Here is a 22,501-nt window from a genome sequence, read left to right as displayed (position 1 = left end):
TATCCCTGTAATCCCAGCTACTTGGGAGCCTGAGGCAGGAGAATCGCTTGAACCCAGGAGGCGAAGGTTGTGGTGAGCAGAGTTTGCACCATTGCACTCCAGCTTGGGCAACAAGAGTGAAACTCTGTTTCAAGGAAAAAAATATATAAATATAAATATATATAAATTTGGCATATATATATATACACACCAGAGTTATCCCACCCCTCGGGTGGGGGAGTTAGCGTATTTATCCTCTAACTGTCATCTGACACTGAGAGATGCTTCTGGAGGTATTTAACTGCCCTGCACTTGGTCCTGAAGGAAACTAGAATATGTTACCTCCAAATATGCCACTTTGGCATAAGGACTATTTTGAACTGAAGGAAATTGAGAAGAAGCAGATACAAGAAAAGCTCCCTGCCCTCCTATTTGCATAAAAACAGGACATACATTTTCAATAGTGTCCATCAACCAGGAAGGATAAAAGTTAAATCTCCAGGCTGGGCACAGTGGCTCATGCCTGTAATCCTAAGACTTTGGGAGGCTGAGGTGGGCGGATCTCCTGAGGTCGGGAGTTTGAGACCAGCCTGACTAATATGGAGAAACTGTCTCTACTAAAAATACAAAATTAGCCAGTCGTGGTGGCACACGCCTGTAATTCCAGCTACACGGGAGGCTGAGGCAAGAGAATTGCTTGTACCTGGGAGGTGGAGGTTGCAGTGAGCTGAGATTGCCCCATTGCACTCCAGCCTGGGCAATAAGAGTGAAACCCCATCTCAAAAAAAAAAAAAAAAAAAAGGTTAAATCTCTGGAGACAACTTTACTTTTTTGGTTTCCATAATTTGGACTTATGTTATTGATAATGAATAAAATGTTGATTTTTGATGCATTACAATACACTTTTTGATAGTAGTTGCACAATGTTGATCGTTTTATTTACTAAATACTGCAACCTCCAAATTGCCTTTTTTTTTTTTTTTTTTTTGACAGAGTCTCGCCCTGTTGCCCAGGCTGGAGTGCAATGGCGTGATCTCAGCTCACTGCAACCTCTGCCTCCCGGGCCAAATTGCCAATTTTTACATGGTATTTCTGGCAATGGTGGTGGCTCCTCTCTCTGAATACATAAAATGGTCCATTCAATCCATGGTTTCATATTCCTTTGTTATTCTGTCTACTGCTTTAAAATACATTCAGGCTGGGTGTGGCGGCTCACACCTAGAATCCCAGCACTTTGGGAGGCTGAGGCGGGTGGATCACCTGAGGTCAGGAGGTTGAGACCAGCCTGGCCAACATGGTGAAACCCCATCTCTACTAAAAATTACAAAAATTAGCCTGGCGTGGTGCTGCCCGCCTATAATCCCAGCTACTTGGGAGGCTGAGGCAGGAGAATCGCTTGAACCTGGGAGGTGGAGATTGCAGTGAGCTCAGATGGCACTACTGCACTCCAGCCTGGGTGACAGAGCAAGACTGTCTCAAAAAAATAAAATACATTCAAATAAAATATAAGTTACTTGCAGTGAGTGCACACATACAACAGCGAGGAGGGCCGAGAACATAATTAACCAATACTCTTGTGTTCAGAGAATAGTCTGAAACCGTGGGACTGAAGCTTGCTCCTACGGACTTTCTCAAAGTATCCTTGGTGGACATAAGGTTACCCTCACTCAACGCAACGACACATCTTCTGCTGTGGTGGGAGGATACAGAATGACAATTTCATTTACATAGAATGTTTTCCTTCTATAAATGTCTGGAACAAGTCAGAGACAACTTTAGACCCTTTTCAGCCTGGAGTGGCATCAGCGCAATCTCCATAACAAACTTGACCCACTAGCCTTTATCTACCACTCGTTTTCCATATAGCTGCTTTCCCATTCACAGTTAGCCACCCCTGGAAGTCCAACCTAGGCTGGAGCTTGGGGGTCCAAACCTCAGCCCTCTTCTGGGACACGCAGTAGGAACCCCAGCCCTCGTTCTGCAGCTGGCTCAAGAGCTGTGACTGCCGGGCCTGGGTCACCGGTGGCCCAGGGAGTGGGAGAAGCCAGGGGGAGGCCCATTGGCTACCAGACCCAGCCCTGAGTGGGGACAGGACTCAGCTCCCATGGGTAGAAATCTGTTTCCCACACACAGCCACCCTTGGAAGTCTAAAAGTTGCTGTCCTTTATCTTGCCTGTGAATGTATTGTTCTTTGTTGAAGATGCTCTGTGAGCCTGAATTCTCCCGTCCGAGTACTAACCAGGAATGACCGTGCTTAGTTTCCGAGATCAGACAAGACTGGGTGCGTTCAGGGTGGTGTGGCCGCAGACACCGTGAGCCTGAATTCTTTTTTTTTTTTTTTTTGAGACGGAGTCTCGCTCTGCCGCCCAGGCTGAAGTGCAGTGGCCGGATCTCAGCTCACTGCAAGCTCCGCCTCCCGGGTTCTCGCCATTCTCCTGCCTCAGCCTCCCGAGTAGCTGGGACTACAGGCGCCGCCACCTCGCCCGGCTAGTTTTTTGTATTTTTTAGTAGAGACGGGGTTTCACCGTGTCAGCCAGGATGGTCTCGATCTCCTGACCTCGTGATTCGCCCGTCTCGGCCTCCCAAAGTGCTGGGATTACAGGCTTGAGCCACCGCGCCCGGCCCGTGAGCCTGAATTCTAAGCTACCTCTCTGAGTTATTCATCTCTGGGTACTCCGTGTGTTGAATGTGTGATACACATGTTAATAAACTTGCTTGCTTTTCTCTTGTAATCTGTATTTTATTACAGAGCCCCAGCCATGGACCTAAGATGGGTAGAGAAAACCTTTTCCCTCTTTTTTTTTTTTTTTTTTGAGACAGAGTCTTGCTGTCTCCCAGGCTGGAGTGCAGTGGCACCATCTCCGCTCACTGCAAGCTCTACCTCCCGGGTTCACGCCATTCTCCTGCCTCAGCCTCCCGAGTAGCTGGGACTACAGTCGCCCACCACCACGCCCGGCTAATTTTTTTTTGTATTTTTTAGTAGAGACGGGGTTTCACCGTGTTAGCCAGGACGGTCTTGATTTCCTGACCTTGTGATCTGCCCGCCTTGGCCTCCGGAAGTGTTGGGATTACAGGCGTGAGCCACCGGGCCCAGCCCACTTTCCCACTTTCCCTCTCTTACAGCCCTGAGGTAATGCTGTCAACAGGCACAAGAACAATGATGGAATGGGGTGAGACACGAGCAATGCCTGCACCCGCCACTCATGAACAATTATTTACAAGTATTTATTGGATTCCTACTATTCTTGTCATGGGGGATACAGAAGGGAGGGGGACTTGTCACACTCCCAGTTTCCTGTTTCGCCAGAGAGGCAGACAATCAACTGGCAAACAAAACAACTACAGATTGTGAAATGTGCGCTAAAGAAAATATTTTTGCTGTTGTGAGACAAAGCAACGAACGTTAAGAAGCCGTGTTTACTCCTTTCTCCTTGTCGGCAGTTTCACAAAGCCCTTGACTCTGTGACTACAGACGTGCAGCCCTCTGGAAAGATGCTTTGAAGACAGCACAGGAGAGAGCCCAAGGCCCCACACGTCTCTTGGCTGAGTCACTACATTTCTTTTCTTCTTTTCTTTTTTTTCTTTGAGAGAGGGTCTTGCTGTGTCACCCAGGCTGGAGTTCAGTGGCGCGATCTCGGCTCACTGCAACCTCTGCCTCCCAGGTTCAAGCAATTATCCTGCCTTAGCCTCCCGAGTAGCTGGGACTACAGGCACATGTCCGGCTAATTTTTGTATTTTTAGTAGAGACGGAGTTTCACCTTGTTGACCAGGCTGGTCTCGAACACCTGACCTAAAGTGATCCACCTTCCTCGGCCTCACAAACTGCTGGGAATACAGACGTGAGCCACTGTGCCCGGCTTGAGTCTTCACATTTCTTAAAAGAGAAACGATCCTAGTCCCTGGCTTTTCCGACACGTAACATTTCCAAGATGACATCTGACGAGGTTAGTGATGATGCCTCTGTGGTCTAGGACCCAAACCTTGCTGTGATTCTGCTGTCATGTAATTCTGAGCAAGTCTGATGGGATTTTGCATATACAGAACCTCCACCTTCAGCCCCCAGCTGTATATAAGCAGTGGGCTGAAACATCGTGCCAGAGTCTGCTCCTGGGCTGGAGGCCTCAATCTATAGTCCTCTCTAAGACTTCTGAATAAAACTAGCATTCATTCTTTAAAAAGCTTGATTTTTTTCTCTTTTATTTGACCCATGGTAGAGAATAACTGGGTCTATGTGTGAAGGGTGAGGAGCAGAAGGGGTCGGTCTCTCAGTAAGAGGCATTTCACCCAAGAGCTAAGGAGGAAAGGGGAGCCCACCATATTCATGCCTGGGGAAGAGCATTGCAGGCACAGGGAACGGCAAAGTCGGAGGCTCTGAGAAAGAGAGAACATGGCACGTCTGCATAAGCTCGAGAGGAGGAAGAGGAGGAAGCCACGTGGGGCAGAGTGGGAGGAGAACCTCGGGGCTAGCTTTCAGGGCTGTGACAGGGAGTTCAGGTTGTATTCTAAGTGCATTAGGTAACATTGCAAGGTTAAAACCGAGAGTGACACGGTTTATCTTTTAAAAAGCTTACTCTGAGGCCAGGCACAGTGGCTCACGCCTGTAATCCCAGTACTTTGGGAGGCCGAGGCGGGCGGATCACCTGAGGTCAGGAGTTCAAGACCAGCCTGGCCAACATGGTGAAACCCCATCCCCTCTAAAACTACAAAAAAATTAGCCAGGTGTGGTGGCGGGCACCTGTAATCCCAGACACTTGGGAGGCTGAGGCAGGAGAACAGCTTGAACTGGGAAGGCAGAAGTTGCAGTGAGCCGAGATCGTGCCACTGCACTCCAGCCTGGGCGACAAAAGTGAAACTCCGTCTCAAAAAATAAAATAAAATAAAAATTAAAAAAAGTTGACTCTGGCTATGAACCCTACCATCTGTTATCCCGCCCACACCTGTGGATTCTTGTTCGATGTGGGGCTCTGGGGGAGCCAGGGTCCCTGCCCCTAAGAGGCACTCAGCTCTCCTCCCTGCCACAATTTCACCCCCCGATGAGTCCCCCTCCTCTGCCCTACACCACTGACACAGTCCATTGATCCACTGGAAACTAGTTTATTTTTGATTAGTTTTTCAGGGGATAGGGCTGGGGTGGAGTGGGAGGTGGCTGGGCTCTGAAGCTTGGTTCTAGGGTTGTTGGTTCTCATCCTCGGCACTGCGGCGGCCAAAGTCCATCCATCCATAGGCTGCTTCTTCTTCCTCCATCCATGGTCCCTGCTTCTTGGATGGGTCTGAGGAGGTGAGAAAGGCGAGAATGGGGGAAGGATGACTGCCTTCCAGGAACCGAAGTCAGGGCCAGTCTGGGGAGACCTTGGCCAAACCTGGCCAAGTGAGGCAAGCAGGGCAGTCACCAGCTCCTACCTGCCACGAGGTGTGGGGGACCCTGGGGTCCCAGCTGCCTTCGGTGGTGAGAGACTGGGCCTTGCTGGTCCAGCCAGGGTAGCTCCAGGTTCCTGTTGGCCCCTGTACCTAAGGGTGCATCTGGCTGCTGGGAGCGGGGCTTCCAAGAAGCTTCAGAGAAGGCAGCCAGAGCCAGTGCAAAGATCAGCACATACACACACAGTTGCTGCATCTCGTCTGCAAAGGGGAGAAGGGCTCACTGTAACCTCTGCCTCCCAGGTTCAAATGATTCTCCTGCCTCAGCCTCCAGAATATCTGGGACTACAGGCATGTGCCACCATGCCTGGCTAATTTTTTTTTTTTTTTTTTTTTTTGAGGCGGAGTCTCGCTCTGTCGCCCAGGCTGGAGTGCAGTGGTGCGATCTCGGCTCACTGCAAGCTCCGCCTCCCGGGTTCCCGCCATTCTCCTGCCTCAGCCTCCCGAGTAGCTGGGACTACAGGCGCCGCCACCACGCCCGGCTAATTTTTTTGTATTTTTAGTGGAGACGGGGTTTCATTGTGTTAGCCAGGATGGTCTCGATCTCCTGACCTCGTGATCCGCCCGTCTCGGCCTCCCAAAGTGCTGGGATTACAGGCTTGAGCCACCGCGCCCGGCCATAATTTTTGTAATTTTTAGTAGAGATGGGGTTTCACCATGTTGGCCAGGCTGGTCTCAAACTCCTGACCTCAGGTGATCCACTTGCCTCAGCCTCCCAAATGCTGGGATTACAGGCGTGAACCACCGCGCCCAGGTGAGTCTGCAATTCCATGTGGAGTTGTGGACTATTTCTTCAGTTCAATTCTCCAGTTTCTGCCGGTTCCACGCCAGCCCCAAAGTCTCGTGTTTTTTCTCTTTACTTACCCTTATTACAGCCACTGCTTCTCTTGGAGAAAGTCAAATCCTAGGGCAATGGTTTTCCTAGGTTCTGTTCTGCAGAATTTGAGGCCATGTTAGCGGCTCTGTAGTTGTTTAAGTCATGTAATTTATTTATTTATTGAGACAGGGTCTCACTCTGTCACCTAGGCTGCAGTGCAGTAGTGCAATCACTGCTCACTGCAGACTATACCTCCTGGGCTCAGGTGATCCTCTCACCTCAGCCTCCAGAAGAGCTGGGACTACAGGCTTGCACCACCGCGTCCAGCTAATTTTTTTGTATTTTTTGTAGAAATGGGGTTTCACCATGTTGCCCAAGCTAGTCTTGAACTGTTGGGCTCAAGCAATCCTCCCACCTCAGCCTCCCAAAGTGCCGCGATTACAGACGTGAGCCACTGTGCTTGGCCCAAGACTTGTTATTTAAAGTGAACTTTTTAGGCCAGGCATGGTAATCCCAGCACTTTGGGAGGCTGAGGAGGACAGATCCCTTGAGCCCACAAGTTTGAGACCAGCCTGGGCAACATACCGAATCCCATCTCTACAAAAAATACAAAAATTAGCCGGGCATGGTGGCATGCACCTGTATTCCCAACTACTTGGGAGGCTGAGGTGGGAGGATCCCTTGAGCCCTGGAGGTGGAGGTTGCAGTGAGCCGAGATTGCACCACTGTACTCCAGCCTGGGCGACAGAGTGAGACCCTGTCTCAAAAAAACAAAAACAAAAAGTGAAACTTTTAAATAGGAATACCAAAGGAACATAGACATCCAACTGTGTTACAGACCGCATGTTATCACTTTGGAGACTGCAGCACATTCAACGCTTGGCCCGCTCACACTGCTTTTTTGTGCGGCCCTGAGAGGAAGGTTCTCCAGTCATTTTTGCTTAACTGAGGAATATCCTGTGATTATAATGAAGCAGTTAAGAAAAAATTAAGCTGTCACCATTAGCAATTATGTATCAGGGTGAATCCAGTTTGGGGAAAAGATATAATACAGAACTAAACTGGAATCTCGAACAAACGTAAAATTCAAATGGTCATCTGTTCCCTGGACTCACGATTTTTGTATTCTTTTAGTCTCATTATTCTGATTGGCTTTATCATAAGAAAATGATAAAAATTTTCTCTTGTCAGAATACATTTGTATTAATAAAGTACTGCTTTTAAGTTTTTCTTTTTTTCTTTTTGTGAGACAGAATCTTGCTCTGTCTCCCAGGCTGGAATGCAGTGGCTGGAGTGATCCTGGCTCAATGCAGCCTCGACTTTTTGGGCTCAAGAGGTCCTCCCACCTCAGCCTCCTGAGTAGCTGGGACTACAAGTGTGCACTACTATGCCCAGCTAATTTATTTGTTTTTATTTTTAGTAGAGATGAGGTCTCACTATGTTGCCCAGGCTGGTCTGGAACTCCTGAGCTCAAGTAATCTGCTTGCCTCAGCCTCCCAAAGTGTTGTGATCACAGGCATGAGCCACGGTGCCTGGCTATTAAGTTTTTCATAATGAGGTTCTCTGTTAGGTTTTCCTTGGAAGAAAAGAATTCTGCTGCTGAAGAAACGTTTGAAAACTCAGTGATCTGGAGCTGTACTGTCAGATGCTAACCACACGTTGGTTGTTCAGTGTTGTAGCCACCAATCACGTGTGGCTCTTTACATTTAAATTAATTAAATTAAAAAATTACAGCCAGGTGCAGTGGCTCACGCCTGTAATCCCAGCACTTTCAGAGGCCGAGGGGGTCGGATCACTTGAGGTCAGGAGTTTGTGACCAGCTTGGCCAACATGGTGAAACTCTGTCTCTACCAAAAATATAAAAAATTAGCCGGGTGTTATGGCAGGCACCTGTAATCCCAGCTACTCAGGAGGCTGAGGCAGGAGAATTGCTTGAACCTGGGAGGCGGAGGTTGCAGTGAGCTGTGATCACGCCACTGCACTCCAGCTTGGGTGACACAGCAAGACTCTGTATAAAAAACAAACAACAACAACAACAACAACAAACTTCCTTACACCAACCCCATTTCAAGCACACACGTGGCTAGTGGCTACCATATTGAACAGTGCAGATAAAGAACATTTCCCGCATCATAGGACGTTCTTTTGGATGGCAGTGGTCTAGGAAAGGGCTTGAAGTGGGATCCAGGAGCTGTGGATTCCCATCCCAGCCCTGCCTAAAAATCCCTGTGACTTTGGGCAAGTCACATCTTGCCTCTGGGCCTCAGTTTTCTCACCTAAGAGAGAGGAGAAGAACCCCAGTCCTCCTCACCTCCCAGGGGAGGAGTGTGAAGGGAGAGGTTAAGGGCAGAGCCCCGGCTGGGACAGAGGGCAGGTGGAAGGCAAGGCTGGGAATACAACGGTAGGTACTGGAGCCAAGACCTAGTTCCATCCTGGGATAAAGAAAGGGTCCCAGCTCTGGGGACTCCAAGGGGTGAGCCCCAGACTCTGGCCAGTGGCCTGATACCTTGATGGGGGAGAGGACCTGTCAACCCACTTCCCAGCCTCTCCCCTCTCCTCCTGGGTTTTCTCACCTGCAGAGCTGGGAGGTGTGTGGTGTGGCGGTTGGGCCTGGTGCCTCTCAGGTCTCTGTTCTGCCTGGTGTTCCAGGCCTGCCTTATAAAGCCCTCGAGGTCCCTCCCAACTGTGCCCCCCCACCCCTACCCTGCCATATGAGTCCAGGCGAGAGGAATGGGGTGGGGCACAGGTACAGCCCATTGTCCTGCCCCGCCCTGTCATTTAGTGTCAGTCAGTCATCCAGGATGTGGGGGAAGGATAGGGGAGTTGACCTTCATGGTGAGGGGCTGGAGCGGGGTGGTGGCAGCTCTCCAGCTGTACCTAAGGGGCAGGAACCAAGCTCCCTTGGTCAGGAGCAATGCTCCCCACCTATCCTGGGGGTCAGAGGCCTGGTACTCATCTCTCAAACTACATAGGGACTTTTGTGGGTGGTGGTAGGTGAGGGAGTGAACCCGATGGGCTTAGATTCAGGGAAAGTAGATTTCACCATCCACTGATGTTTGATGAGTGTGTGAATGTGGGGTGATGTATTGATTCCCCGTCCCCTCCACTGGACTCTGCAAATACAACGTGTTACCAGGAGCAATGGATTGTGGGCTGATGGCCCTGTTCTCTCCTTCTGGTGGCTCACATCCTGGTCACCTCTGAAGCCCCTTCACCCTCCCCCTACCATGGAACACCCTCGGCGCCTTCTTCTCCTTAGGCCTTCTGTGCTGGTGTGAGTTTGGCTTGTAGCTGCCCCACATCTCCCAGGTCAGCTGCCCATGCACCACCACCTGCAAACCCCCTATGCAGAGCCAATTCCTGGGGGGTCCTGCCTCTCAAGTCTCCTTCATTTTGCTTTCAGGGGAGCTAGTAATCTGCAAAACAACCTTTTTTTTTTTTTTTTTTTTTTTGAGACAAAGTCTAGCTCTGTCACCAGGCTGGAGTGCAGTGGCGTGATCTTGGCTCACTGCAACCTCCACCTTCCAGGTTCAAGCAATTCTTCTGCCTCAACGTCCCAAGTAGCTGGGATTACAGGTGCACGCCACCACACCTGGCTAATTTTTTTTTTTTTTTTTTTTTTTTTTTTTTTTTTTTTTTTGAGACGGAGTCTCACTCTGTCCCCCTTGCTGGAGTGCAGTGGCCGGATCTCAGCTCACTGCAAGCTCCGCCTCCCGGGTTCAGGCCATTCTCCTGCCTCAGCCTCCCGAGTAGCTGGGACTACAGGCGCCCGCCACCTCGCCCGGCTAGTTTTTTTGTATTTTTTAGTAGAGACGGGGTTTCACTGTGTTAGCCAGGATGGTCTCGATCTCCTGACCTCGTGATCCACCCATCTCGGCCTCCCAAAGTGCTGGGATTACAGGCTTGAGCCACCGCGCCCGGCCAATTTTTTGTATTTTTGGTAGAGATGGGGTTTCACCATGTTGGGCGGCCTGGTCTCGAACTCCTGACCTCGTGATCGGCCCGGCTCGGTCTCCCAAAGTTCTGGGATTACAGGTGTGAGCCACCATGCCCAGCCAACAACTTTTCAGTGTCAAAGTATACCTTCAAATGGTTAGCAAACAGACTAAAGCATTTGCCGAAGATGGACCAGAAAACAAAACGGCACTTTGTTGACTTATTCGATAAACTGCTGCCTCCACATGGTTTGACCGGATGTAATGAGTTGTAGGCTGTTTTTGATTTTTCCACCGTTGAGAGCAAAGATTTTGCTTCTGTTCATGCGTCATCAGGCCCCCTCCTTTTCTGGGAGAGTTTGATTCCCCTTGGGTCTTGGGTAACGGCTGTGGTACCCACGCTCACAGCCAGCCTTGTTGAGAATTAATGGGTGATGAAGGAAGCAGGCTGTGCGGTGTCCATGGCAACCGACGGCTGAATAACCGTTGTGAATAACCACTCTGATCCAGAGCAGGACACGGTGACTCAGCAGATGGAATTAATGAAAATGACAAAAAGCAGTGCAGGCATTGGTGATGATTAATTGAATCACAGAATCTCAGAGATGGAAGGACTTTGAGGGGGCTTGGGAGAACAGGTGGGGTGGGTGTAGCTCTGTTCATACACTAGGGGAATGAATGAAGACATTCGTGTTGCTGTGGTAACTCTAATGGGAAATAATAAGCTTTCAGTAGAACCCTGATTGTACCAGAGCCCAAGACTCAGTTTGTGCCCGTGGAGGGGGTTATGCCCCCTTGAGTGTTCTTCCCCAGGCTGGTTACATGAGGGATGGCAATTTCAACAAATAGAAGCATGTCTCCTATTCCACAGGCGATGGTTAGAATGTCACTATTTGGCCGGGCGTGGTGGCTCACAACTGTAATCCCAGCACTTTGGGAGGCTGAGGCGAGCAGATCACGAGGTCAAGAGATCAAAACCATCCTGGCCAACATGTTGAAACTTGACTCTACTAAAAATACAAAAATTAGCTGGGCATGGTGTCAGGCACCTGTAATCCCAGCTACTCGGGAGACTGAGGCAGGAGAATCACTTGAACTTGGGAGGCAGAGAGAGGTTGCAGTGAGCCGAGATCATGCCATTGCACTCCAGCCTGGGAATAGAGTGAGACTCTGTCTCAAAAAAAAAAAAAAAAAAAAAAAAAAAAAAGTCACTATTTGCAGACCCTGCCAGGTCTGCAGGGGAGGGGCTGCATTCAGAGATGAGCACCCTTGACCCTGAGGAGCTCCCTAGTCACCGACTGCACGTTCTCATCACAAGGGGACCGTGTCTGATGGAAAAGGAAAGGTTTCCTCATCCTGTCTTTTTCCAGCTGATGAGCTTTGAGCACATTTCTCCCCCTCTCTGAGCTGTTTTCTCCTCTAGGAAATGAGGAAAGTAACTTGGGGAGGAGGGTCTCGTGAAGGTGAGGTACATATAGCACCCTGCACGGAGCTCAAAACATCGCAGGTATTTGGCCGGGCGCAGTGGCTCATACCTATGACCCTAGCACTATGGGAGGCCAAGGCAAGCAGATCGCCTGAGGTCAGGAGTTTGAGACCAGCCTGAACAACATGGTGAAACCCCGTTTCTACTAAAAATCCAAAAATTAGTCGGGCGTGGTGGTGCGTGCCTGTAATCCCAGCTACTCAGGAGGCTGAGGCACAAGAATCGCTTGAACCCGGGAAGTGGAGGTTGGAGTGAGCCAAGATCGTGCCGTTGCACTCCAGCCTGGGTGACAGAGTGAGACTGTCTCAAACGAACAGACAAAAGAGAACATTGGGGTATTTAATCCAGTTTGCATCTTCTTCCCCATCCTCTCTGGGTCTCAGTTAACCACATTTGGAAATAGGAATCATTCATTCATACCTCATAGGGCTGCAGTGAAGGGAAGAGGCAACAAGGTCTGTGTACACACTTTGTACACTTAGGGGAGTTCTCCTCTCCCAAGGCTTAAAGGAGGGTGATTCCCTAAGCATATCACTCTGTGAATCCAAGGGTTTCCCTCCTGCCAGCTGTGACTCAGAGGGACACCAGCCCAACTGCCACTGAAAGAGGCAGCAGGGATAGTGTCTATGGAGGCTGGACCTCCTGGTATACAGGGGGTTTTGGAACTGGTGGGGCCAGGGTTTGAATCATGGCTCTAACACTGACTAGCTGGGTGAGCAGAAAATTCAATTTCTGGGCCTACCAAATTGAAGACCAGATCCCAGATCTTGGGACCCATCTCCATCCGCCTCCAGGGTGTAGGTGTGTGGGCCCTGCCCCTGGCATCACAATGATGACAATGCCGTGTACCAGGCACTCATAAGCTCTTAGCATGAATGAATGCAATCACTCTTCACCATGATCCTACAACCTAAGTGCTGGTGTGAACCCATTCTTCAGAAGAAGCTGATGGGTACGGTGGCTCACACCTGTAATCCCAGCACCTGGAGAGGCTGAGGCCGGCAGATTACTTGAGCCCAAGAATTGAAGACCAGCCTGGGCAACATGGCAAAACCCCATCTCTACAAAAAATACAAAAATTATTTTTTTTGTGGTGGTGCGTGGCTGTGGTCCCAGCTATTTGGGAGGCTGAGGTGGGAGGATTGCTTGAACCGGGGCGGGCAGAGGTTGCAGTGAGCCATGATTGTGCCACTGTACTTGGGAGACAGAGCGAGATGCTGTCTCAAAAAAAAAAAAAAAAAAAAAAAAAAAATATATATATATATATATATATATATAGGGAGCTTATGCTGGATTATCTGACTGGGCCCAGTATAATCACATAGCCCTTAACTTTCCTCAGCTAGAGGCAGAAGAGATGTGGCTGAAGGTCAGGTCGGAGAGCTGGAGTTATGAGGACTCCACAAGCAATTGCTGGTCTGAAGATGGCGGGAGGGCCACAGGACAAGGAATGCAGTGGCCTTGAGGAACTGAGAGGTTCTCCACCGACAGCCAGGAAAGAGGAACATCAGCCCCACAATGACAAAGAATGAAATGTGGCCAACAACCTGGATGAGCTTGGAAGTGGATTCATCCCTGGAGCCTCTGGAAAGAAACGCAGCCCTGCCACCTGACTGTGGCCTTGGGAGACCCTAATCAGGGGACCCTGTGAGCCACTCTGTACGAGGACTTCTGACCTACAGAACCGCGAGATAATAACTTAGTGTTGTTTTAAGCTTCTAAATTGTGGTGATTTATTATGGCAGCAATCAAAAATGGATACAAGGGATCACAGCTATGTAAAGGTTTCTGTTTAGTAAAAACTGGCCCAGCATGAATTTGCCTGTAAAATTTCAAATACAATGAAGGGAGATGTTCTTTGAAGTATTCTGACCATCCAAATATTCCAAATTCATTCCAGTTACTGAGGACCTGCTGTGGGCTAGGGTACAGATGAGGCCACCTGGGAATAAGAGGTGGATATGACAGGGCTGGGTGCAGTTGCTCACGCCTATAATCCCAGCACTTTGGGAGGCCGAGGTGGGTGGATCACCTGAGGTCAAGAGTTCAAGACCAGCCTGACCAACATGATGAAACCCTGTCTCTACTAAAAAATACAAAATTAGCCAGGCATTGTGGTGCACATCTGTAATCCCAGCTACTTGGGAGGCTGAGGCGGAAGAATCGCTTGAACATGTGAGGCAGAGGTTGCAGTGAGCTGAGATTGTGCCATTGCACTCCAGCCTGGGCAACAAGAGCGAAACTTTGTCTCAAAAAAAAAAAAAAAAAAAAAAAAAGAGATGACTGTGACAGGACAGACCCTTTCATTGCTATGATGGAGTTTAGATTCTAGGAGCATAAAAGAGTAACAGACGGCTGGGCGTGGTGGCTCATGCTTGGAATCCTAGCACTTTGGGAGGCCGAGGTAGGCGGATTGCCTGAGCTCAGGAGTTCAAGATCAGCCTGGGCAACTTGGTGAAACCCTGTCTCTACTAAAATACAAAAAAAAAAAAAAAAAAAAAAAGAAAAGAAAAAATAGCCAGGCATGGCGGTGTGTGCCTGTAGTCCCAGCTACTTGGGAGGCTGAGGCTGGAGAATTGCTTGAACCCGGGAGGCAGAGGGTGAAGTGAGCTGAGATCGTGCCACTGCACTCCAGCCTGGCGACAGCATGAGACTCCATCTCAAAAATAAAAGAAAAAAGAGTAACAGAATAACAAGGGTTCCCTGTGGAGGAGACCATTCCCTGAGGAGGGAGAGGCTTTTCAGTGGACCGGGCACACTCCTGCCCGCCAGGGCTGGCTTTGGGAAACAGATCACTATTGATGAGCTGCAAACCGCTGTCAGGGAGGCAGTGCCTTGGCTTCCTAATTGGTTATTGATGGCAGAAAAGGAAGAGCTTGATGACGACTCAATCATTCTGGCCCAGGTAACCAGGGCTTTGGAGGATGCGATGGTTCCGGGGACAAACAGTGACACCTGGAAGGTGTTTGCGTCAATGAGGGCATCCATGGTCCCCCCTGGGGTAGGGGGCTAGGTAGAGGGAAGTGGGTTCTTGGGTTCTGGCCTCAGCTGCTATCTGAGAGTGGTGATGGTGACATGGCAGGGCCAAGAGCGCAGCCTGCAAGCTGCTCGCAGACTGGGCTGGAGAGGCTGCCCACCACCCCTGGGCCCAGGCTGGGCTGTCAAGGCCAGAACATAGTGGCTCTCCTTACTCTGGCTCCCGCTTCTCTCCTGAGCCTCCTCTCTCCTTTTCTCCTCTGATGCCCACCTGTGCCTTCGAAGCAGTTGTTCTCAGCCCAGGCTTTGTATTTGGATCACTCGGCCTCAAGTGATCCTCCCTCCTGGCCTCCCAAAGCGCTGGGATTTTAGGCATGGGCCACCACGCCTGGCCTAACAGTGGTTTTTTTTTTTTTTTTTTTTTTGAGACGGAGTCTCGCTCTGTCGCCCAGGCTGGAGTGCAGTAGCCAAATCTCAGCTCACTGCAAGCTCCGCCTCCCGGGTTCACGCCATTCTCCTGCCTCAGCCTCCTAAGTAGCTGGGACTACAGGCGCCCGCCACCTCGCCCAGCTAGTTTTTTGTATTTTTTTTTAGTAGAGACGGGGTTTCACCGTGTTAGCCAGGATGGTCTCGATCTCCTGACCTCGTGATCCGCCCGTCTCGGCCTCCCAAAGTGCTGGGATTACAGGCTTGAGCCACCGCGCCCGGCCAACAGTGGTTTTAATTGGGAAAAATAATCCTAAAGGCTCCTTTGTAAGAGGATGAGAGGAGTCTATTCGGGTGTGTTCCAGGCTGAATGGTTCACCCCTGGCCCCACAGGTAGGAGGTGAAGGAGCTGAGTTGGGGACCCCAGGGTCTTGGACTCCATGTGCTGCTGCCTCTTGTCTGCCCACAGCCTCCCATCCCACCCCTTCCAGAAGCCTCGCTCCTGCTGAATCTGTCTTCACTGAGACCTCCAGCTCCTCCACTGTCTGGCTCCTCTCAGCCAGCCTACCCCTCCCAGGGTTTGTCATCTCAGTTCTGTGTGATGCACATAGATTGCTGCCACTGTCCTGCTCCTGAACCTGCCAGGCTGGTCCCAGGTCCCTGCCAGGCCACCCCCACTCCTTCCTCAGCTCCTGTCTCCCACTCCCTGCAAAAACCGACAGAAAAGTTCCGAAACTGACCAGTTGATTCAATTGCAAATTAATATTCTGCAGCTTGGTTGTTACCTGGCAACTGTGGTGAATCATCTCTCTTTCATTCCCAAGGTCTTTTGACATCAGCCCCTTTTTCCCTACCGTGAACACAGCTGCCTAAGTCCCCCTTCTGTCCTTTTCTCCTTTCCTCCATCACTGGATGGTCTGTCACCCCATTCAGTGTCAGCCCCTCCACCAGGGCCCGTCATCCCAGACCCTCCTGCCTGCTTAGAGACCACATGCTTTCACCCTTTCATTCATTCATCCATGCATCTGTTTATTCAACACAAATTTTCCAAGTGCCTGCTTTGTGTCAGGCACTGTGCTGACCCTGGGGACACAATGGTGATTGAGAGGGTCTTTGGTCTTTCTCCTCCCTTTACTCTGTTGTCTATCGAGCCCAGGAGTGGGGTGGGTTGGAGTGACACACAGTGGGCTCAAAGGGCCATGGGGGAGGTTTTGATGGCTGATTTTGCCTATGACCTCGCTATTGAGAATGCTATTTCAGAGAAGGGAGAATGGTCAGTGCATTTCTCCAAGCTTTACTGAAGTTATGCTGCATATATAAACCCACCTAATTCCAAACTATCCCTGGCAGAGGGCAGAGGTCATTTCTGTCCATGAGCCAGAGAGATGCTGCCACGTAGCAAGGGCAACAGCCCTGCTCATAATGTGCCCACCCAGCCAGCTTTGGAAATGATGCAATTCTTTTTTTTTTTTTTTTTTAAATAAGCCATTTAACCAGGCGAAGTGGCTCATGCCTGTAATTCCAGCACTTTGGGAGACTGAGGCAGGTGGATCACTTGAGGTCAGGAGTTCGAGACCAGCATGGCCAACATGGTGAAACCCCAGTCTCTAATAAAAATACAAAAATTAGCCGGGTGTGGTAGCACATGCCTGTAATCCACCTACTCGGGAGGATGAGGCAGGAGAATTGCCTGAATTCAGGGGGTGGAGGTTGCAGTGAGCCAAGATCAGGCCACTGCACTCCAGCCTGGGCAACAGAGTAAGACTGTCTCCAAAAAAAAAAAAAAAAAAAAAAATAGCCATTTATTTAGATATTGTTTATATACCATACCTTTTGCCCTTTGAAAGTATACACTTCAGGCCGGGCGCGGTGGCTCACGCCTGTAATCCCAGCACTTTGGGAGGCCGAGGCGGGCGGATCACAAGGTCAGGAGATCGAGACCACGGTGAAACCCCGTCTCTACTAAAAAATACAAAAAATTAGCCGGGCGCGGTTGTGGGCGCCTGTAGTCCCAGCTACTCGGGAGGCTGAGGCAGGAGAATGGCGTGAACCCGGGAGGCGGAGCTTGCAGTGAGCCGAGATCGCGCCACTGCACTCCAGCCTGGGCGACAGAGCGAGACTCCGTCTCAAAAAAAAAAAAAAAAAAAAAAAAAAAAAAAAAAAAAAAAAGTATACACTTCAGTGGCTTCTATATTATTTACTTTCTTTTTGAGACAGGTTCTTTTTTTTTTCTTTTTTTGAGACTGAGTCTTGCTCTGTCACCGAGGCTGGAGTGCAGTGGTATGATCTCGGCTCACTGCAACCTCCGCCTCCCGAGTTCAAGTGATTCTCCTGCCTCAGTCTCCCAAGTAAAGTAGCTGGGATTACAGGTGCCCGTCACCACACCTGGCTATTTTTTTGTATTTTTAGTAGAGATGGGGTTTCACCATGTTGGTCAGGCTGGTCTCAAAAACTCCTGACCTCAAGCGATCTGCCCGCCTCGGCCTCCCAAAGTGCTGGGATTACTGGCGTGAGTCACTGTGACTGGCTGGGGTCTTCTCATATTGCCCAGGCTGGTCTTGAACTCAGGTGATCCTCCTGCATTTGGCTCCCAAAGTGCTGGGATTACAGGCATGAGTCACTATGCCCAGCCAAAGAAAGGTTTTTTGCTGTGTTACACAGGCTATTCTCAAACTTCTGGGCTCAATGATCCTCCCACCTAAGCCTCCTGAGCAGCTGGGACTGGAGATGCAAACCACCAAGCCCAGCTTCAGTGGCTTTTAGTTCACACATTTGTGCAACTATCACTATTATCTAATTCAGAACACTTTCATCACCCCAAAAGGAAACCCCACACCCATTTGCAGTCATTCCTCATTCCCCCTTTTCCCTGGAAACCACAAATCTACTTTCTGTCTCCATGAATTTGCCTATTCTGGGCCTTTAATTTAACTGGATTCATACAATATATGGCCTTTTGTGTATGGGTTATTTTACTTAGCATGATGCTTTCGTGATTCATTCATGTTGTAGTATGTATCAGAACTTTATTCTTTTTTATATTTATTTATTTATTTATTTATTTATTTATTTATTTATTTTTTGAGATGGAGTCTTGCTCCATCTCTCAGACTGGAGTGCAATGGCAGGATTTCAGCTCCTGACCTCGTGATCCCCCTGTCTCGGCCTCCCAAAGTGCTGGGATTACAGGCTTGAGCCACCGCGCCGGCCTTTTTTTTTTTTTTTTTTGAGACGGAGTCTCTCTGCTAAAAATACAGAAATACTCTCTACTAAAAATACAAAAATTAGCCAGACATGGTGGTGCGCACCTGTGATCCCAGCTACTCAAGAGGCTCAGGCAGGAGAATCACTTGAACCCAGGAGGCGAAGGTTGCAGTGAGCTGAGATCGTGCCATTGCACTCCAGCCTGGGCAACAAGAGCGAAATCCTGTTTTAAAAAAAAAATAAAAAGGCTAGGCACGGTGGCTTACGCCTGTAATCCCAGTACTTTGGGAGGCTGAGGCGGTGGATTGCCTGAGGTCAAGAGTTGGAGACCAGCCTGGCCAATATAGTGAAACCCTGTCTCTACTAAAAAATACAAAAAAACTAGCCGGGTGAGGTGGCGGGCGCCTGTAGTCCCAGCTACTCAGGAGGCTGAGGCAGGAGAATGGCGTGAACCTGGGAGGTGGAGCTTGCAGTGAGCTGAGATCCGGCCACTGCACTCTAGCCTGGGCGACAGAGCGAGACTCCATCTCAAAAAAAAAAAAAAAAAAAGACCAGCCCGACAAACATGGAGAAACCCCGTCTCTACTAAAAATACAAAATTAGCCGGGCATGGTGGTGCATGCCTGTAATCCCAGCTAGTCAGGAGGCTGAGGCAGGAGAATCGCTTGAATCCGGGAGGTGGAGGTTGCAGTGAGCTGAGATCATGCCATTACACTTCAGCCTAGGCAACAAGAGCAAAACTCTGTATCAAGAAAAAGAAAATTGAAGTCTGGAGTTTTGGGGAGGGAAAAACTGACAAAGCAGAGAAGCATCTGGCAAGGGCAATTATTCAAACAAGAGAAGCCATGTGGGGTTAGACATGAGAAAGAGGATTTAATATAAAAAAATCGAGATAAAAATATATTGGCTAGGTCTGGTGCCTCACGCCTATAATCCCAGCACTTCAGGAGACCGAGGCAGGTAGATCACTTGAGGTCAGGGGTTTGAGAGCAGCCTGGCCAACATGGTGAATGAAACCCGTCTCTATTAAAAATACAAAAATTAGCTGGGTGCGGTGGCGGGCACCTGTAGTCCCAGCTACTCAGGAGGCTAAGGCAGGAAAATGGCTTGAACCCAGGAGGAGGAGGCTACAGTGAGCTAAGATGGTGACACTGCACCCTAGCCTAGGTGACAGAGAGAGACTCCAACTCAAAAAAAAAGTAAAATAAAAGATCTCCTTTAAAACAAAGTGCTTGTTGGACAGGAGGTGCACACACAGCGGCCGGGACCCTGCAGCGCCCAGGTGTCCACACGGGTTCCCTCGATCCACAGCCACTATCGCCAGCCGTTACCCAGCCACAGCAGCCCAGGTCGCTGCGCAGTTTAAGTTGTCTTTAATCAGAGTCCTTTATGGTTAATTTATACCCATAATGGACAATTGGTTAAAAACAGGAAGCAGAGGGAGCACAGAGGTTGAAAAATAAACGAACATTGAACACAAACATGATGCCCTTTGTGTGTCAAGTTATTAATTCTCGCTCCATTTCTGTGATACAGGAGGAAACAAGCACAAGGGGAATATAAGGTTCAGAGAAATTATGACTCGCCCACTTTGGAGCCAGCACTAAAGATTTTTGCTGTTCAGCATCACCTGGGAGCTTGATAGATGTGCAGAATTTCAGGCCCTACCACAGATCTACTGAATCAATCTCCATTTCAACAATCTTCATTTTAAAGTTTGAAAGGCAGATGCAGTGGCTCACGTCTATAATCCTAGTACTTTGGGAGGGCAAGGTGGGAGGATCACTTAGGCCCAGGAGTTCAAGACCAGCCTGGGCAACATAGTGAGATCCCAACTCTACAAGAAATGCAAAAATTAGCCGGGCATGGTGGGGCATGCCTGTAGTCCCAGCTACTCAGGAGGCTGAGGCAGGAGGATCACTTGAGGCTGGGAGACTCAAGTGATTTATTTTATTTATAAACAAAGAAAAGAAAATTCCTAGCATATACCAGGCATATGATGAAAAAGATCTAAAATTCTCAAGTTGGTCCTCTAGATTGATCACACCACTGCACTCCATCCTGGGTAACAGAGCCAGACCCTGTCTTGAAAAAAGTTCGATATAGCCTGATGCAGTGGCTCATGCCTGTAATCCCAGTACTTTGGGAAGCTGAGGTGGGTGGTTCATTTGAGGTCAGGTGTTTGAGACAGCCTGGGCAACATGATGAAACCCCATCTCTACTAAAAATATAAAAATTAGCTAGGCGTGGTGGTGCGTGCCTGTAATCTCAGCTACTTGGGAGGCTGAGGCACAAGAATCGCTCAAATCCAGGAGGCTGAGGTTGTAGTGAGCTGGGATGGCGACACTGCACTCCAGCCTGGGCGACAGAGCAAGACTGTCTCAAAAAAAGAAAAAAGAAAAGAAAAGGTCTGGGCACGGTGGCTCATGCCTGTAATCCCAGCACTTTGGGAGACTGAGGCAGGTGGATCACGAGGTCAGGAGATTAGCCATCCTGGCTAACACAGGTGAAACCCCGTCTCTACTAAAAATACAAAAAAAAAAAAAAAAAGTAGCCGGGCATGGTGGCGGGTGCCTGTAGTCCCAGTTACTTGGGAGGCTGAGGCAGGAGAATGGCATGAACCCGGGAGGCGGAGCTTGCAGTGAGCCAAGATTGAGCCACTGCCCTCCAGCCTGGGCAACAGAGCGAGACTCCGTCTCAAAAAAAAAAAAAAGAAAAAAGTTTGAGATGCAGCACTTTAGACCATAAAATTAGCAGACTTTTTTTTTTTAAATTTAATTAATTTATTTTTTTGAGATGGAGTCTCGCTCTGTTACCCAGGCTGGGGTGCAGTGGCGTGATCTCGGCTCACTGCAACCTCTGCCTCCTGGGTTCAAGCGATTCTCCCGCCTCAGCCTCCCTAGTAGCTGGGATTACATGCATGTGCCACCACACTCACTTTTTGTATTTTTAGTAGAGATGGGGTTTCACCATGTTGGTTAGGCTGGTCTCGAACTCCTGACCTCAGGTGATCCACCCGCCTCAGCCTCCCAAAGTGCTGGGACTACAGGCGTGAGTCACTGCACCCAGCTTTAGCAGACTTTATATTGTGATCTGTGCACTGGTTAAAAAGAGACAGTGACATCGTTTAGTTTTTATAAATGCACATTCCATCGCAGTTTTAGATTTTATAAGTGCACATTCCATCGCAGTTTTAGATTTTATAAGTGCACATTCCATCGCAGTTTTAGATTTTATAAGTGCGCATTCCATCGCAGTTTTAGATTTTATAAGTGCGCATTCCATCGCAGTTTTAGATTTTATAAGTGCGCATTCCATCGCAGTTTTAGATTTTATAAGTGCGCATTCCATCGCAGTTTTAGATTTTATAAGTGCACATTCCATCGCAGTTTTAGATCTGCATTGGAGCACACAACAATGGACAGTAGAAACATCGAAAGCGGCAGTTATGAATTGAGTATGGATTGAGCAGAACTGCATTAGGTGAGAGGTGTGGGTATCTGGCTGGCAGGGGAATCAACCAGGGAGCCCTTCAGTGGTACCAAGCCTGGGCTCAGGCCTCGGAGTCTCAGGCCAGAACCACTGCGGGTGGTGAAGTGATGGTGATCTACCCAGCCATTCCCACTAAGCCTCACCAGACCTGCAGGTTGACCGATTAAGAGGGCTGCAGGATGTCACAAACAATGTTGACGGAGAAAATTCAGTGATGGTTATATCTGATTTGGCTTTTCTTTTTTTTCTTTCTGAGACAGAGTCTTGCTCTGTCGCCCAGGCTGGAGTGCAATGGTGCCATCTCAGCTCATGGCAACTTCAGTCTCCCAGGTTCAAGCAATTCTCCTGCCTCAGCCTCCTGAGTAGCTAGGATTACAGGCGTGCACCACCACACCTGGCTAATTTTTGTATTTTTAGTAGAGATGGGGTTTCAGCATGTTGGCCAGGCTGGTCTCGAACTCCTGACCTCGTGATCTGCCTACATCGGCCTCCCAAAGTGCTGGGATTACAGGCATGAGCCACTGTGCCGGTCTTGGCTTTTCATTTATAGGGTCCAAAGACAGCCTACATCTCTCACGTACTATTTGCAAACTTCTTGGATATGAGTATCCTGAAACTGTCTTATATCATGCTCTAGGGAAAAAATACAAGAGTTATAAATTCATATTTTAATGTAGTGAGTATAAGCAGGGGATCCTAATGAGCTTCAGTGTTAATACAACACTCATAATGAAATTTAAATCTGCATTTTATTTTATTTTACATTGAAAT

At 49.1% G+C, this 22,501-nt stretch overlaps 2 protein-coding genes across 2 annotated transcripts in view; both read right to left on the bottom strand.

Moving 5' to 3' along the window:
* The window catches only part of CNP (2',3'-cyclic nucleotide 3' phosphodiesterase), a 736,460-nt gene that overhangs the window by 258,393 nt on the left and 455,566 nt on the right, over positions 1-22,501 (bottom strand). The window lies entirely within an intron of this gene.
* Positions 5,058-8,841, bottom strand: GAST (gastrin). The gene is made up of 3 exons (XM_050762992.1): positions 8,785-8,841; positions 5,380-5,595; positions 5,058-5,249 (listed from the first exon to the last, which is right to left on the bottom strand). Exons 2-3 carry the CDS (start codon positions 5,588-5,590, stop codon positions 5,146-5,148), a joined length of 315 nt encoding a protein of 104 aa, XP_050618949.1. The 5' UTR covers positions 5,591-5,595; positions 8,785-8,841; the 3' UTR covers positions 5,058-5,145.

The sequence above is a fragment of the Macaca thibetana genome, chromosome 16 (genome assembly GCF_024542745.1).
Source record: "Macaca thibetana thibetana isolate TM-01 chromosome 16, ASM2454274v1, whole genome shotgun sequence".
Classification (NCBI taxonomy): Eukaryota; Metazoa; Chordata; class Mammalia; order Primates; family Cercopithecidae; genus Macaca; species Macaca thibetana.
The sequence above is the reverse complement of the archived record's forward strand: the minus strand, read 5'-3'. Positions and strand labels throughout refer to the sequence as shown.

Excerpts from the sequence above, each read along its gene's own strand:
- GAST (XM_050762992.1), bottom strand. The coding sequence starts at position 5,590 with ATGCAGCAACTGTGTGTGTATGTGCTGATCTTTGCACTGGCTCTGGCT. Across the intron at positions 5,250-5,379 it reads TCCCCCACACCTCGTGGCAG|ACCCATCCAAGAAGCAGGGA; the intron begins GTAGGAGCTGGT and ends TCACCTCCTCAG.